The sequence below is a fragment of the Fundulus heteroclitus genome, chromosome 17, assembly GCF_011125445.2.
Source record: "Fundulus heteroclitus isolate FHET01 chromosome 17, MU-UCD_Fhet_4.1, whole genome shotgun sequence".
NCBI classification, from domain to species: Eukaryota; Metazoa; Chordata; class Actinopteri; order Cyprinodontiformes; family Fundulidae; genus Fundulus; species Fundulus heteroclitus.
In genome coordinates, this window is record NC_046377.1 from 22,044,220 (window position 1) to 22,059,759 (window position 15,540).

At 45.3% G+C, this 15,540-nt stretch overlaps 1 protein-coding gene across 1 annotated transcript in view; it reads right to left on the reverse strand.

Moving 5' to 3' along the window:
- LOC118566545 (thyrotropin-releasing hormone-degrading ectoenzyme-like) overlaps positions 1–14,579 on the reverse strand; it is a 111,319-nt gene extending 96,740 nt beyond the window's left edge. The window contains exon 1 of the mRNA XM_036148814.1: positions 11,635–14,579. Coding sequence (XP_036004707.1) covers positions 11,635–12,129 — 495 coding nt within the window. The 5' untranslated portion in view covers positions 12,130–14,579. The remainder of the gene's footprint in view (positions 1–11,634) is intronic.
- Positions 14,580–15,540: the final 961 nt, after the last annotated feature.

Below are 15,540 nucleotides of genomic sequence, written 5' to 3' on the forward strand. Positions count from 1 at the left end.
GTGAATGATGCCGTAAGATCAAGCTTCTTTCTGCAGTTAATCAGCGGCTAGATGCAAAGCAAATCCAAAGCGCGCGTCAGCCGAGGAGATCGGCTCTCTCTCGCTGAACCCATCTCTGCTTTTAACGCTCCATTCCGGCAGCATTCGTTTCACCACAATCACTTGATCAGCTCTTCACTCTCGAGCGTTTAAAGCACTTCACCACGCAGACCTCGTGGGCTTTTTCAGCCACTTCTCCGAGATGTGTTTTGGCTTTTATTACAGCAAACAGCGACTTAACGACTACAGATCATTTTAGACAGTTTTACATCCGTTTCACGTCACCGTTTCCATGTCAGCCAGATCTGTAGTTCCCGATTCCCTGTGGATTTGTGCATCCGTCCCTACAGGCTCGCCAGCAGTATGAAGAAACCAGTTGGGGAGGGGCAACGCTGCATAACTCAGGTTAAGGTCAGGTCACTCCAGAACTTTGCCTGGTGTCTCACTGGAAAGTCGTCAAACTATATGATGGAAAACTCTGATGGCAATTTTTAAAAACGTAACTTTCCACGAGCTCCATATACCCTGACACCAGTTACCGGCCCATGCTTATTTCAATATTTCTTTTAGAGCAAAATATCATATTCTGTACAATATTTTGCATCTAAGACAATATTATCTGGTATTAGTTCTCATTTAATAAAATTTCTTGTATTAATAAGTTATGCTGTATGCCAAAATATTGTTACCTTTAGCTTTCTCAGCAGTTTGTGTCACTTTGAATCCATAAATTGCTGTTTTTTGTTTTTTTTAGGGGACGATTTTATGTGACAGACCAACACTAAGAGATAAACATTGTTTTTTAACTAAGAATATGAAACTGTTGGTATGCATACATATTCAGCCTTTTTTGGTCTGAAACCACCAAATTAAATCTAGAGCTACACTTCGCCTAACTAGTTCAAATTCACCTGTGTGTAATTTAATCTCAGTATTAATCCAGCAGATCTGCTTCTGGCCTCAGAGGTTTGTTAACATTAGAGAACAACCACCAACATTAAGACTAAAGAACCCAGCAGACGGGTCAGGGAGAAGGTTCTGGTCCAGTTTAAAGCAGGATCAGGTTCTGCAACAACATCCCAGACCTCTGATTAACCCATCATCTGGACCTGGAGAGAGGATGGACCTCCTGCAGACCCACCAGGACATGGACGTCCACCTGGACTGACAGGAGAGCTTTAATCAGAGAAGCAGGAGGAGGACTATGGTGGCTCTGGAGGAGCTGCAGAGATCCACAAATGGGAGAATCTGTTGACACCAGAACTTAGCATTACAGGTTTACCTCCAAGATCATAACCTGTGGGGTGCCACATGGGTCGGTTCTGGGTCCCCTCCTTTAGCTGTCATCATGCAGTCTTTTAATGGCATTTCTTATCACTTTTATGCAGACAATATTCAGCTGTTTATGTCTTCAGCCTCATCAGCTGGATTGGTTGTCCACCTTAGTGTCCACTAGTCCACTGTCTATTTAAGATTAGTGATTGGCTTTACTGTGTTTTAGCTCGTCCAGAACTGCATACCAAAATCCGTCAGGCTCTTGTATCTTTTTGTGCAACGTCTAAGCCCATCATTGAAAATCTTGGTGTAATATTAAATTCTTCCCTGAGCTTTGACTCGCATGTAAAATCTCTGAACATTTCTCAGCTGTGAAATATGCTCTCTTCAGCAGCTGAACTGGGGAAAAAAAACAATCCATGTGTTTGTGTCTTCTTGCTTAAGTTATTGCCATACCCGTTTACTGGTTTGAATAATTAATGCCTTTCATGCTTTTAATGCCTAGAATTTTTTATTTATTTTTTTTTTACACTGGCTACTAACCGATCTTAGGATTCATTATGAAATTCTCACATTAACATACAGAGCAAAGAACAGCCAGGCCCCAGATCACTTACCAAATTATCTACCAAAATACAATGCTGCTAGTTATTAAAAGGTAAATAATGCCGTTCAAAGACAATCTCCATCCAATATGACTGAGCTGGAGTTATTTTACAAAGCAGAATGAGCAGAAGACTCTAGATCAGGGGTCACCAACCTTTATGAAACTGAAAGCTACTAAATTATTACCGTGTCACACCTGGCTACCTGTACTGACCTTTGAACTGGAAAACTCAGAGCTCACCTTAACTTTACGTAAAAATGAACATTTCTCAAGCTTTTGTCATTTTTACATTTTATACAAATGCAGGTGTGATCAAAATGGAAAAGCAACAGGATAAAATACTAATCTAGATGCAGCTCAATAGTGAGTTGTGCCATTTTCTGAACAAGCTCGAGGGCGCCACATGTGGTCGTTGGAGGCTACCCTGGGCACCATGTTGGTGACCCTGATCTAGAGTCTAGATGTTTAGAGCTGGTAGAGACAAACCTTCCTGTGGGGTTTCCTTCCCACTCATAATTATGCTCTTCTTTGTGTTGGTCTGATGCATAAAATCCCAATAAAATAATGACTAAAGCCAAAAAACGAAGATGGCACCAATGCTGAAGTTCTGTTTTTAGTTGCCTTAGAGCGGCCGCTAGTTCACACCTTCATCAAGGTGAGGTAAGGAAACCAGCACAAACCAAGCAGCACAGATCTGAATGTAAACAGAACCCTCCTTTTACTCGCTGCATACTCTCCGTCTGACCTTCTTACCAAAATACTCCTTCTCTGCTAATATTTACTTATGACTGGCCCAGTTACAAAGCTCCCTGGAGCCACAACCGAACATGAAAAGATGCAGATACGAGTTCTTAAAGCTCTGGTGAAAAAAAAAAAAAAAAAAAGCAGCTCTTGTGTTGGATTGAACAGCATCCAGAGCTCAGCATTGTGCAGGAAACAGTTTTTAAGGACGTTTAAGCACCTACCCATCAGTCAGTAATAACAGAGACCCCAGTGGTGTGACCAGGACGCGCTGTTCAGCAGTAGGAAGGCTTTTCAACCTCTGGGTCCAATTAGAGGCAGAGTGTGCCTGGGCAGTGCTGTGTGCGAGTGTGTTCTTGTTCTCTGATGAGAGGAACTGATCAATAAGGACAGAGGGCCTGCTGACACCGAGCGGAAACGTCGGGGATTAGGCGGATTTGTTTCAGGCTTTTCTGCCCAGTCAGCACCTTCGAGATGCCTTCAAACACTTCAAATTGCTTTTTAATTTGACTGGACGCCTGGAGAGGCTACCCGCTGGTCCCTGCTGGAAACGTGGACACCTTTCTGAGCAGAACTCTTCATAACCCGGCTGTAAGAATCTTCGGCAGATCTTAAAGAGTCACGCGGGTCCACTTGGTGTGTTTCTGTCAGGAAGTGAGAGACCACGGAGAAAAAGGTGGCTGCAAAATGTCAAAAATATAAATAGATTTTAAATAGAAGGCCATGATGTTTCAAATTATTAATTAGAGCATTGGAAATCAGCTCTAAAGTAACGTTTAATATTCAGTTTTTTTAAACAAATCATCCCTTCTTAATATTTACACTCCAATGAGACAAAATGGAAAGTTTTTAGCTGCTTTTATCAGATTTTCAGTTCGGTCTTCGTCCCGCAGCTTACACAAATTGAAAGCGGGGAGATGGAGGAACGGAACGATCCTAAAATCATTTAGGTCTAATAAGGAAATAATATCAGACTTATATACCCAAACTATGTCCTGCAGATGCATCAGAAACTCTTGTCCTTGAAAAGAAAAAGAGGAAAACTTCCTGCAAAGACCTTTCCAGGATCTTGAGCTTAGGTGTAATTCTCTACATGAAACAAAAGAATCAATCCTCAGAAACTGGCACTGGGGCCAGAAATGAGAGAAAGTCTGTGAAAGACCTTCAGGAACCCTGGAAACCTATTAATCAAGACCACTTTAGGGGAGAATTCAGCTGTTTGGAAGCAGCGCTAACGGAGGGATGACCCAAGACTTTTGCACAGATAAGCGCTGAGAAATCAACTCCCAAGCAGAATCAGGCAATGCCTCTGAAACTAAAAATCCTATTTTTTCCCAGTCAGTGAACGCAACATACACAAGTGCCACCAGTTTACATTGACTGCAACACTCTGGTGTCAAAGTCAGTGACTAAGGCCATGGTTACACGACAACGATTCACTGAAAATGGGATTTCTGTTTCTGACAACAGCCTAATTACAATCTATGTTTACGCGGCAACAGTAGAGAACTGAGAAAATGGTGTAATTCCCCCACCACGCCACTAGTTGGAGCTAGGTTATTTAAAGCAGTGTTTTTTAATCACTGTGCTCGTCAGGTGTGCCATGGAAAATTATCCAATTTCACCTAATTTAATTTAAAAGAAAAAATATAAAATATGATAAAAATAAATGTTTGTGTTTATTTGATCCCTATTCAAGACACTTTGATAAGAATTACTATATTGTTAATATAGGTGGCTACAGAGTATCATTTTTGGTTGGCGGTGTGCCTCGTGATTTTTTTCAATAAAAAATATAGCTTGACTCAAAAAAGTTTGAAAAACACTGATTTAAAGCTATACTTTGTAATCCTGTTCAGAAACACTTTTTGTTACACTGGGTCAAAAAGTATTTTATTGTCACCGCATGTTAATTTCTCTTCGGCTACTCCGGTTCACGTTACACATAATGAAGGCAAAAACTGATAAAACAGGCAATGAATACGGGTTATATTTATTTTAGCGTTCAGGAGAGTCACAGATAACAGATAATAATAATATAATCAATATGAGGGATTGCTGCAAAGCCATTAACAATGCAGATGACTCTCTGTGTGGCTCTACGCTTCTCCAGGAGTGAATGCTGCTTGTCGGGACTTTGAAGCAATCAACTGGTTCCCTTATATAGGAAATTTTTGACCAATCTGTATAATATGACTGAATTTGACTTTGAGAAGTGCCTCGAGATGACATGATTCATGAATTGGTGCTATATAAATAAAATTGAATGGAATTAATAAGGTATGGTAAGGTGCTTATTGAACAATGATGATCTGAGGCTTCGTAACAGAAATGTGCATTTAGATATTCTGAGATGATAGTGTGCAGTAGGAAGTAACATTAGTGTGATTGTAAGGTATGACGGGTTAGTAACAGTGGGGTGATTTTTAATGTGTTGGGCTGCAGTCTCCTATCAGAGGGCGATTGCCCTCACAGCTCTTGGGAAGAAGTTGTTTCTAAGTTTATTTGTTCTGGCTTTGAGGCTTCTGAAGCGTTTACCTGATTGGCAGAGGGGCAAACCGAGCATTTCCTGGGTGGGTGGGATCAGTGGAAATGCGTCTGGTCCTTCTTTGGACTCATTTAGCTTAAACTGAGTCTAGATCCCACAGACAGCATCCCATAATCCCCTGCACTCTTCCCACCACCCGTTTTAGGTCCTTCCTCTCCTGGACTGTGCAGCTCCCATACCACACAGTTATGCTGAGACATAAGATGCTCTCTATGGTAGCTCTACAGAAGTTCTTTAGCAGTTTGGTGGAAAGTCCACTAAAGTACGTTATGTGTTCACAAAAAGAAGGTTTAAAAAAAAAAATCATTCTATATGGGAGCTGCAGGCATATAAAATCAATCTTTGCCGTTCGGTCCAAAGGGCAGGAATTTGTTCCTGCTCTGACCCATAGACGTTATATACCCCCCGCCCCTCAAGTTCTGGGGTATCTCCTTATCTACAGGTTGTCCCACATGTCAATCCTTCTGATGCGCTCACGTAACGGCAGTGTGCGTGCCTTCTGAGTTTCCGCCTGCTGGCTGCACATGCGCATTTCTAGTGTTTATGTATTCGGTTAGCATAGCGGCTATCTTAGCAGTTAGCTTCGGTGTTAGCCGTTCATTGTAGCTCCGCTGCTCTCACCGTAGACTTTGAACATGGCTGAGAGTCACAAGAAGCGAACCGCGTACAAGTTTATGAGAAGAAGACGAAGACCTCAGTGGAAAGAAATAAGACCAGAGTGGATTTGTTTTTTGTTTTTGTTTTTTGGGGGGGGATTAATGTGATCTGGTCTTGCGTGCATCCACAGTTATTCAAAAAGGGACTTGGGGAAACTACCGGAAAAATCACCGACCCTAGCTTTAAACAAAAAAAATTTGAATGTGTATAAAAACGCTGAACCGAAAAGCCACCACAACTAATAAAAGTTTGAGATAGTAGAGAATAAAGTTTGGTTATATTCAGAACAGTACACCACTATCCACCATTGCTGATATTTTCTTGTTCTGTGTTTTTTTTTTTTTTATTGTAGGCAGTGTTATGTGCATTGATTTCTACTGATTTCTGTCATACTGTGCATGAGCCAGGAGAGTCCCTGCAAGAAAATTAAATTTCTTTCTGTTTTCAACACAACGGAAACCGGGACGTTTCTTAATCATTAAACTCTGGAACCAAATTGTGCCGATATTGAGAAAACATTCACCGTTGTCGTGTAAAGAAAACGGGCCTCAGAGAAAAAAGATCTTGTCACTGTGTGAATTATATTGTGCCTAAAATGACACCAATTGCACATAACCTGTCTTGTAAAGGAGTTAAGGAGATATGCTTTCAATGGAGGATTTTATGGCATTAGTAGATTCTCAGTGAACTACCTCTGATTGAAATGAATAACTTCCCTTCTCAGGCTCTCATTAAGGTACGCAGAGGCCTGCTATTAAGCACTCATTAGGCTCAGCTGTGTTGAACCAGGACAACACCTAAAACATGCTGGACACCGGCCCTTGAGGACCGAATTGGACACCATTGGCCTAGTCAAAGTCCAGAACTAAATCACTAAGAATCTGTGATGTGCAAAGCTGGTAGAGACTGGACCTACTGGACCCCTGTGGTTCCACACTGACTCAGTGGGGCGGATTACAAAACCCAGACACACTTTTCCGATTTGTGTTAATGAAAAATGTTTCCTTTTCCTGTGCACTGACACCTCTTCACCACCCCACATAGGTTTGTCTTTGTAATGTGAAGACGTTGAAGAGGGCAGAGTACACAGATAAGCATCGAATCATGCAGGAGGAAATAAGACGTGAAGCAGGAAGAAGCCGGTATCTCTTCGCCGTCAGATTCTCCTGCTTCAGCAGCTTTTGGCTTTAAACTCTCCCACTAACATTTTGAATATGTTTCGTCTGAGCTCAGGAGAAGATACCCTGTTTGAATAACAACTAATTTTAAGGCTCTGCCTGACCCCGTAATGAACCACGGCCCTGGCTGGAATGGAAAGAAAATATAAAAACGCTGCTTTACGAATCAGCCAAGGTTAGAGCAGGGAAGCCGTTTCCCAGCAGTCTGCCTCCACTCTCATCGTCCTGTCAGATCAGCTGACCAATCAATACGCATATCAAGACGGGCTCGGTGTTAAAAAAACGTCAGCGCCGATTCATCGTTCAAAGCTCCGCGGATCCTTTTCTCCTCCATGATTTAAAGGATTGGAGCATCCGGCGATCCCAGCCGGAGGACAGGCGGACGAGGACTGAAGGAAGCATAAATTAGAGCAGAGGGAGGCTCCCCTTGTTCATTATCGTTGACATGAACCTAACCACCAGCTGCCTGCAGGGTTTCCTTTCATTTTTAAAAGGTCAGCAGAAACTCTCTGAAATGTTTTTTTTTTTTCTCCCTTGAATTCACCCAGAAATTCCAAGATTTCCTGGTTATAATTTCTGCTTCATCGTTTTCTTTCCCCCCCCATCCACCTAATGTTTCTATATTTACACCTATTTTTCGCTTTCTGGGCATTCACATCCCGACCATTTACCTTTTCAGACCGCATTAACTCTGAGGACACCTTAGGAGGCCTGCCCGGTGCCCAGCAACACCTATTAATTCACCAGGAGCTCGGACACGAACAGCGGGGAGGCCGCGGGGCTCCTAATTGGCCTCGGCCCAAATTAGAGAGATTTATCCATCTCTCACATTAGCCCAGATGACCGCTGTGAAAAATCACGTTGCTCCAGCGTCTCTCAGAGGCATTCTCCTGCCATCCGCTCCTCTGCAACTTCGGGCTGAAGCAGCAACTTTTGGCGGCTAATTAGCCTCGTTAAAGGAATCTGCGAGGCCAAATGCGGGAGAAGGTTCTCTCTGTTTGGGCTTTTTCTCACAGATGCAAAGCAGACGTCTGACAGACCTGTTTGGATAGCATCTTTCCTGAGGTCTCACCCGCCGTTTCAGCTGACGAAGCGAGTTTCATTTAAAATGCATCAACGCTGACTCAGAAAGTAGCAGCATTTCATGATGCAAATCTGTGACTAAAACAAGGTTTAAGTCTGGGTTTAACTGACAAACAGCTGATTTTTTTTTTATTCAATTCATGGCAGATTTAAATGTTTTCCCAGGAAGACCAGAACATTTGTTTGTTCCATAGCCTCAGGTTTCTCATCCATCTCTTTCTTAGCAACAAAACAAAGGAACCGAGGGGTTTCCCACTACAACACCTAGCTCAGTAAGGCCTCTCCTCATAACGCTGCTCATCACATTTATTCACGTTTGCATCTGGAAAAAAAGCTCCCAAACATCCTGAATATGGATTTGACTCTGACTGAACCCACTGCTGATGCTGATCCATCTGTGCACACGAAAGAGAATCAAGGTGTGAAGCACATCTTCATCACGTTTTCTACAGAGCTGGTCTAAGAAAACCCACGGGCTGGTTTAAACTTCTTAAAAAGAGAGTCACCACAATGGAAACAAAAATACACAAACTGGCCAATTTATTAGGTACACCTTGTTAGTGCCATGTTGGACTCCCTTTTTGCCTTCAGAACTGCCTTTTGGTCCATATTGACACGCTAGCATCACACGGTTCCTGCAGATCCATCCCAGTCCCGTAGGTGCTCCATCGGACTGAGATAAGGTATTCTGCATTTAGTAACCATCAGAAGATCGGTCCGCTGTTGTCATTAAGGGGACAGACGAGGTCAGCAGGTAGGCTGAGGGGTTTAAACAGTGCTAAGATGACCTAAATTGTGCCAATTCCCCAGACAATAATGCCTCCACCGCTAGCGTCTGCCACTGGATAATTTTTTTGCCAGATTCTACGCGTCCGCTCCGTTCCAGACCTCCTCCGTGAGTCCATGAAAAGCAAAGCCTACATGGTTTCTCCGTCTAGCTCTGCTCCAAAGTTTCCTGTGTGCGATCATGCAAGCAAGCCGAGTGCAAATCTATTTGGAGGGGGTTACCACGTTTAAAGTTAAATGTTGAGATGACAAATCTGCTTCCTTATAATGTGCAGAAAGAGAGGTTTGCATCCGACATCTTAAATTTCTGTTTACGGGCTGCACAATGGCACAGTGGGTAGCACTGGTGCCTTGCGGCAAGAAAGTCCTGGGTTCAAATCCAACCCTGGGTCTTTCTGCATGGAGTTTGCATGTTCTCCCTGTGCATGAGTGGGTTCTCTCTGGGTACTCCGGCTTCCTCCCACAGACCAAAAACATGACTTTTAGGTTAACTGGCTTATCTAAATTGTCCTTAGGTGTGAGTGTGTGCATGACTGGTTGTTTGTCTCTGTGTTGCCCTGCGACAAACTGGCGACCTGTCCAGGGTGTACCCTGCCTCTCGCCCAGTGAACGCTGGAGAAAGGCACCAGCACCCCCCGCTACCCCATGAGGGATTAAGCGGGTCAAAAAATTGATGGATTTCTGTTTACACTTTTTAGATTTGACAAACCGCGGGTTGTTGACGTTCCTTTTCCTGTTCGCTACGGCTCGAAACGTGGAACTTGACCCGGCCGCAGCCAGACGGACTGGAACGGAGCAGAACTTTGGAGTCGTTCGGTATTTTGACGGAGAGCGGGTCCACTGACGGTGACGTTCGGAGTTGTCACAGAGGAAGTGGAACCGTCCTCGTTAACTAAAATAACGATGCTGTTGCTCCGTCGGTCGGACGTACGTGAACGGAACGGTGCATTCTTGGACGTTCCTGTCCAGATTTGGTAAGCCTGCTGCTGCTGTAGCCCAGGTCCTTGAAGGTTGGACGTGTGTTTTCGGAGACGGCATTCTGCAAACTTTAGTTGGAATGAGTATTTCTGAGCCACAGTTGGTCTTTTATCCCCCTGAGAGGAGCCCACTGAACGACGCTGTTACTATATGAGAAACCTGAGACATCCTGCCACTTCTAACTTTTAGATAAACACACAGATTAGAAGCAGAAATGACGGCGTAGAGTTTTTTTCTTTAACTGACGTTAACGATGATTCGGTCAGCTGACGCGATTAAACAGTATCAGGATTTAAAATTCAAAACACCAACTTTTAGTGCTTCATAAGTTGCTGCGATTAGACCAATGGTCTTCTTTTGCTGTAGCACAATAAAAGTATCTGTTTAAGAGAAAAAACAAAAAGTTAACTTAAGATATATATATAGAAAATATAATATAATATATATAATATAATATAAATATGATAAAGGAACAAAAACTGGTTAACACTGACTGGAACCGGTTCCAATGCAAACATGACCGGGTAAAATGAGCCTAACGACCCCAGTAATGATGATTTAACTGAAGCCTCGTTTACCTCCTGTCTCTAAGAAAACCCACCAGGGTGACGTTTGTCAGTCATCACAGATTAACGGCTCACTGCTAAATAGATCTTCTCTAAATAATCTCATTTTCAGAGCAGATCTGATCAGTAGGATGAAAAAAGTAATTAAGCAGATCACAGGATGAACATAAAGTCAGTCAAATGTGGGTTTTTCCACAGCAAATGTTCAACAATACCTCGATACAGTATAGAAAAAACAGCTAAAGTGTTGTAAATGATAATCAGAACCAAAACTGATTCAAGATGGATGGAAAATTCTAAATTAGCTCAATAATCTAAGCAGAATTTAAGCAGCGATGTTGGGTATGAATCATGTAAACTAGCAACATGTTTGTGTTTGCGCTGATGGACTTTGTGGTGAATGTCCGTGGCTGATTTTTAACTTTGCCACGTGATGAAAATGTTGAATCTCTAGTTTCTCTTCAGCTTCCGGACGCCGTTTGGAGACTAAGTAAAGTTGTGATTAACCCATCCTGCCCTATGGCGTCAGAAATGCGACAATGTGCTGCTTTAAACAGGAGCGTAGGCGAAGGATGAAAACAACCCGATGAATATGCATCCTGTTGGGGAGCTCAGCGCCGAGAAATAAAAGCTATTTCTAAGAGTAAAAGTCCTCACAAACAAACAAGGTTGTACTCGAAATGTTCATTCAAGCATAAATTTTGGTTTCCAGCACGCCCAGCATTAAACAAGCTCAGCTATCAACGTCCAAAACGAGAGACCCTTACTCTACTGTTGGGGCAAGAAGAAAAGTTTGAGGGTGATGAGCTGGATGTGGAGGTCGTTACGGGATGGTTTTAAGGATTTAAGACGCGTCACCAATGGTTCCAATTATTAGACCCCTGCAGTTCTCAGACCTAAAGCCAGACTATGTCTACGGTCTCGGTTCAAGCCTGTGTCCTCTGTCTGGGTTGGGTTTAGCTACGTCTGTGACTTCAGATGTGGTCGTTCCTCTGCAGCAGCTCTGTTTCAGGAGCTCTGCACCAGAAGCTGCTGTCAGGGAGTTCATGAGGAAACGTTGAGACCACTCTCAGGAGGCCTGAACCGGCCCTGTTGTTGCGGGTGTCTCTCCAGGACGAGCATGCACAGGGTTCATTAAAGCTCCCGGGACATTAAGGGACGCTGCGGCCTACGTACCTCCAGGCGGTCGGCGTGCAGGACGATGAACCTGGTGGCGTTGACGCACTCCAGCTCCACGCTGACCTCCCCAGAGAAGGTGAAGTTGTCCATGTAGACGGCGAGCCGCAGGTCGTAGTGCCGCGGCCGCACCGACCCCGGCAGCCGGGAGTTCTTCCACGGCTGGACCACCTCCTCGTCCCCCCTCTCCCCCGTCCTCTCCCCTCTGCTCCCGTTGAGCCTCCCGGACCCCCCGGACCCCCGGGAGCCCGTCTCCCCTCTACCCCCGCTGCGATCCCGTCCGCCACAGTCGTCGAAGCGGAGGCTGAGCGCCACGGCCACCGCCGTCACGATTATGAGGGTGATGATGGACAGGGCGAAGCCCAGGACCAGACGCTTGTGCACCGTGATGTGGCGCTCGGTGGTCCGGGGCCGGACCACCACCGACTCGGCCCACTGGTCGGTGAGGCCGCGGCCGTTGCGCATGGCACCGGGGCTGCTGTCGTTGAGTCCCATTGAGCATTAAACGGAGACTAGTTCAGAGAAGCGTTCATCTACGCGCCGACTCGTTTGTGGGTATCTACCAGCAGTCCACGAAACTCCAGAAGGTACGACCTCCGACCTCCGACCTCACTGCCGCACCGCTAGAAACGTCCTCTGGCTTTGACCCCCTCTCTCATTTCAGCCAACAACCCTGACGAGCCAGGACGGATGAGACGGCCGTGTGCGTTCTGGTTTTGCGGCGAGAGGAAAATCGATGCCTGACAGCTCGATTCCACCTGGACGGGACACTGAGAGGGGGGGGGGGGGGGGGAGGTATGCTGTTGAGGATGTGGATGTACAGCGAGAGCACCATCCACAGACTTTCAGGGGAAACCAGCCGGCTGAGCTTAATTAGAAACCTCCACAGGAAGAAAAACGAGACTCAGTTCTGCAGAATTTGCATTAAAATGTCTGAAAAGAGGAAAACGTTGATCTGAGCTTCACACGTCCAGAACCAGAGGAGATCAGCCCAACGCAGGAGACTCAAAGCTGCGGCTTATTGTCCGCAGGTGGCTGTAAAGTCAATTTGTTCAGAGTTAAAGCTCCTCCAGACCTGCAATAAGGCATCAATAAAGCCCCCCTCCGGACCCCCGTGGGTTTAATATGATGACACAGCTGAAGATTAAAACGCCGAGCCGAACATTAAGGTCAGCATGGAGCTGTGGAGTCAGTGCTTTTAAATCAGATCAAAATTACTAACAGAGTTTGCATCATAAATTTATTCTAACGGAGACTAAATATGCTGGGTGGTGGATTAGCTCGACTTCTTTAAGCTTCAGTTGGGTCTGCTGCCATATTCCATCGCTTCCCGTCAAACATCTGATCTGAAAAGTGTTGAAATGAATCGGGTGAGCAGTTTAAACTTTGTCCGGCCTTATTAGAAATAATCAGAGCTTTTACTGCCTAATAACCCTCACCGCAGGCTCCGGCTCACAGTTTCGTCTCCGGAGAGGTTTAAGTGGATAATTTACAGCCAGCATGTGGGTTTATATCACCGAGGAGGAGATCGTTCACTCCTCCCGCCTCATGTGGCTGACGGATTAGAAATGGGATTAGAACAGACTACTGATCGGGATTAAAACCAATTTAAAACAGATTTAAAATGTGTGAATCGGTTTTAAAGTCCTTTATGAATGGGATTAAAATTGACCAATAGTTTAGATTAAAGGGGTTTGATAGCTGGGATTAAAGTTGATTCAAATGGGATTAGAATTCACTAAAATTAACATTTATTGACATGGGATTAGAAGTGTTTGATTAGCAGCGATTAAAACAGGTCGAAATTAAAGAGGAATTTACTGAATTGGATTCATAAAGTTTGTCATCCGTATTTAAAACCAAAATCACGGCTGGGATGATAAAGTTGACTCTAATTTGATTGATAATCGGGATTAAAAGCTGATTGATGCCAATCTGAGCCAAGAGGAGCGGCGGGATTTACAGAATCAATTAAGGTTAATCAGATCGTTAAAGATGGTCCGGATTAATTAATCAGATTTCTCCCCTGGTTGGGTCCGTTCGGAGGCGTTCGGTAGTTCTCGGTTCCTCCGGGGTGGCAGAGCCGTCCAGTCCCGGGAAGATTCCCTCCCCGGCACCTGCTGTGCCGCCCGCGGTCCTCCGCTCCTCGGTCCCCGGGGGGAGGGAGGCAGGGGCCGGCCACCGGCCACAGGAGAGCCCGTCCCGGGATCCGTTAGACCCGGAACCGGTGGGTCCGGGAAAGCCGCCGGACTCACGTCTGCAATCCGTTAGTGATCCGTTCAGATGGCGGTGAATGCCTCCCGGGATCCGTCACCGAGCCACGGAACCGTGAAAACACCGGAATAAAAAAAAAAAACGTTCCAACAAAGTGGAGATTCTCGTTTCTTTTTCTCTTTTTTTTATGATTATAGTGTTTTCTTCTTCTTTATCTTAACGGCAGGGTTCCGTTACACCACACCGGAGAGCAGATTCTGGGAGAGAAGATAAAAATAAATAAAAAAGGTCCGCAATTAACCCGGAATCCAGAACAAATCCACCCAGAACCACCGGGGCTCTGCTCTGCAGGCAATCCAGAGAAACCGCGTCCGCGTCTGGGGAAGGTGACGGTCCGAGTCCCCCTCCGGTGCTCCGGTAATAAACCGGATCCTCCTCAACTTTTTAAGCCCACGGAGAGCTGCTCCTCCCTCCCTCTCTCTCTCTCCCTGCGCTCCTGGTGCTGAGGATGATGATGATGATGATGATGGCGGTGCTGACAGTAATGACGGTGATGATGAAGCGCTCCTGATCAGCATCCCTCCATCCTGCCAGGAGGAGGAGGAGGAGGAAGAGGAGGAAGAGTTGTCATTGCTCCTGCTCTGCCGCGAGTCAGTCAGTGAGTGAGTGAGTGAGCTCGCTCGCGCTGTGCGTTCACTGCGAGCGCGCGAGCTGCTCCAGGAGGCACGCGCTGGCCGAAAGAGAGGAGGAGGAGGAGGAGGAGGGGTGAGGAAGAGGAGGGGGGCAGTCAGGACTGATGCAGAGCTGCGCCCACAAACTCCGCTTAGATGTTCCTCCTCCTGGTCTCCTCCAGGGGATGAAGAGGACAGCCGGAGTCTTCATCAGTCTCTGCTCCTCCAGCAGAGCTCGTCCACTGATGACCGATGGCCGGGAGCGTGACGTGCTGTGACGTGTCGTGACGTGACGTGGCTCCTGCTGCACTTTTATTCAGGAGCAGGACGTCAGCCAAAGGTGAAGCTGCTGTTTTTGTGAAAGCGGGGTTCTGCTGAGCGCTTCTGAGCGGTGACTATCTTAAAGCGTCCTGCTCCATCCTTATGTCTGATGTCTCTCTGTGGACCGAGCACGGGACAGACTGACTTCACCTGTAGACAACATAAGGGACAACATTGTCCCTTAAACAGGTGGAGCTCAGAGGGGGTTCGGGGGGTCAGAACCCAATGACGCCACCAGGGGGTGGTCAGGGGTGGCCACGCCCCCCGTGCCATGTCCTGGCCTCCCACTGACTAGTGTAAATTGTAGTAGCATCAGTTTAGCGCTCTTCTTGACCTATCACGCTTTTATTTCTATCTGCCAGTATCTATTTTCCCCTAGTAACTGTTTTGTTTTCCAATAAATGAATAAAGGTGCACCTTATTCCTGATATAATTACATCATATAAAAGGAATTGTTGTTCAACCCCAAATGTTAACTGTTCTGTTATTGGTCTACGCACCATTAGATCATTAGGAACATTTAAAAAAATCAAACAATAAACCAAAAGATGTTAGTAGGTGTTTACTTAAGTCTTTAAGATATTTTTCTAAAGGCAGCTTTACTACAACAGTAGAATAAAATCCTGAAATTATGGCTTTTATTTTCAGTGTGCGTCATTTGGCCCCCCGTATGAAACATCTCTGGAGGCGCCGCTGTCAG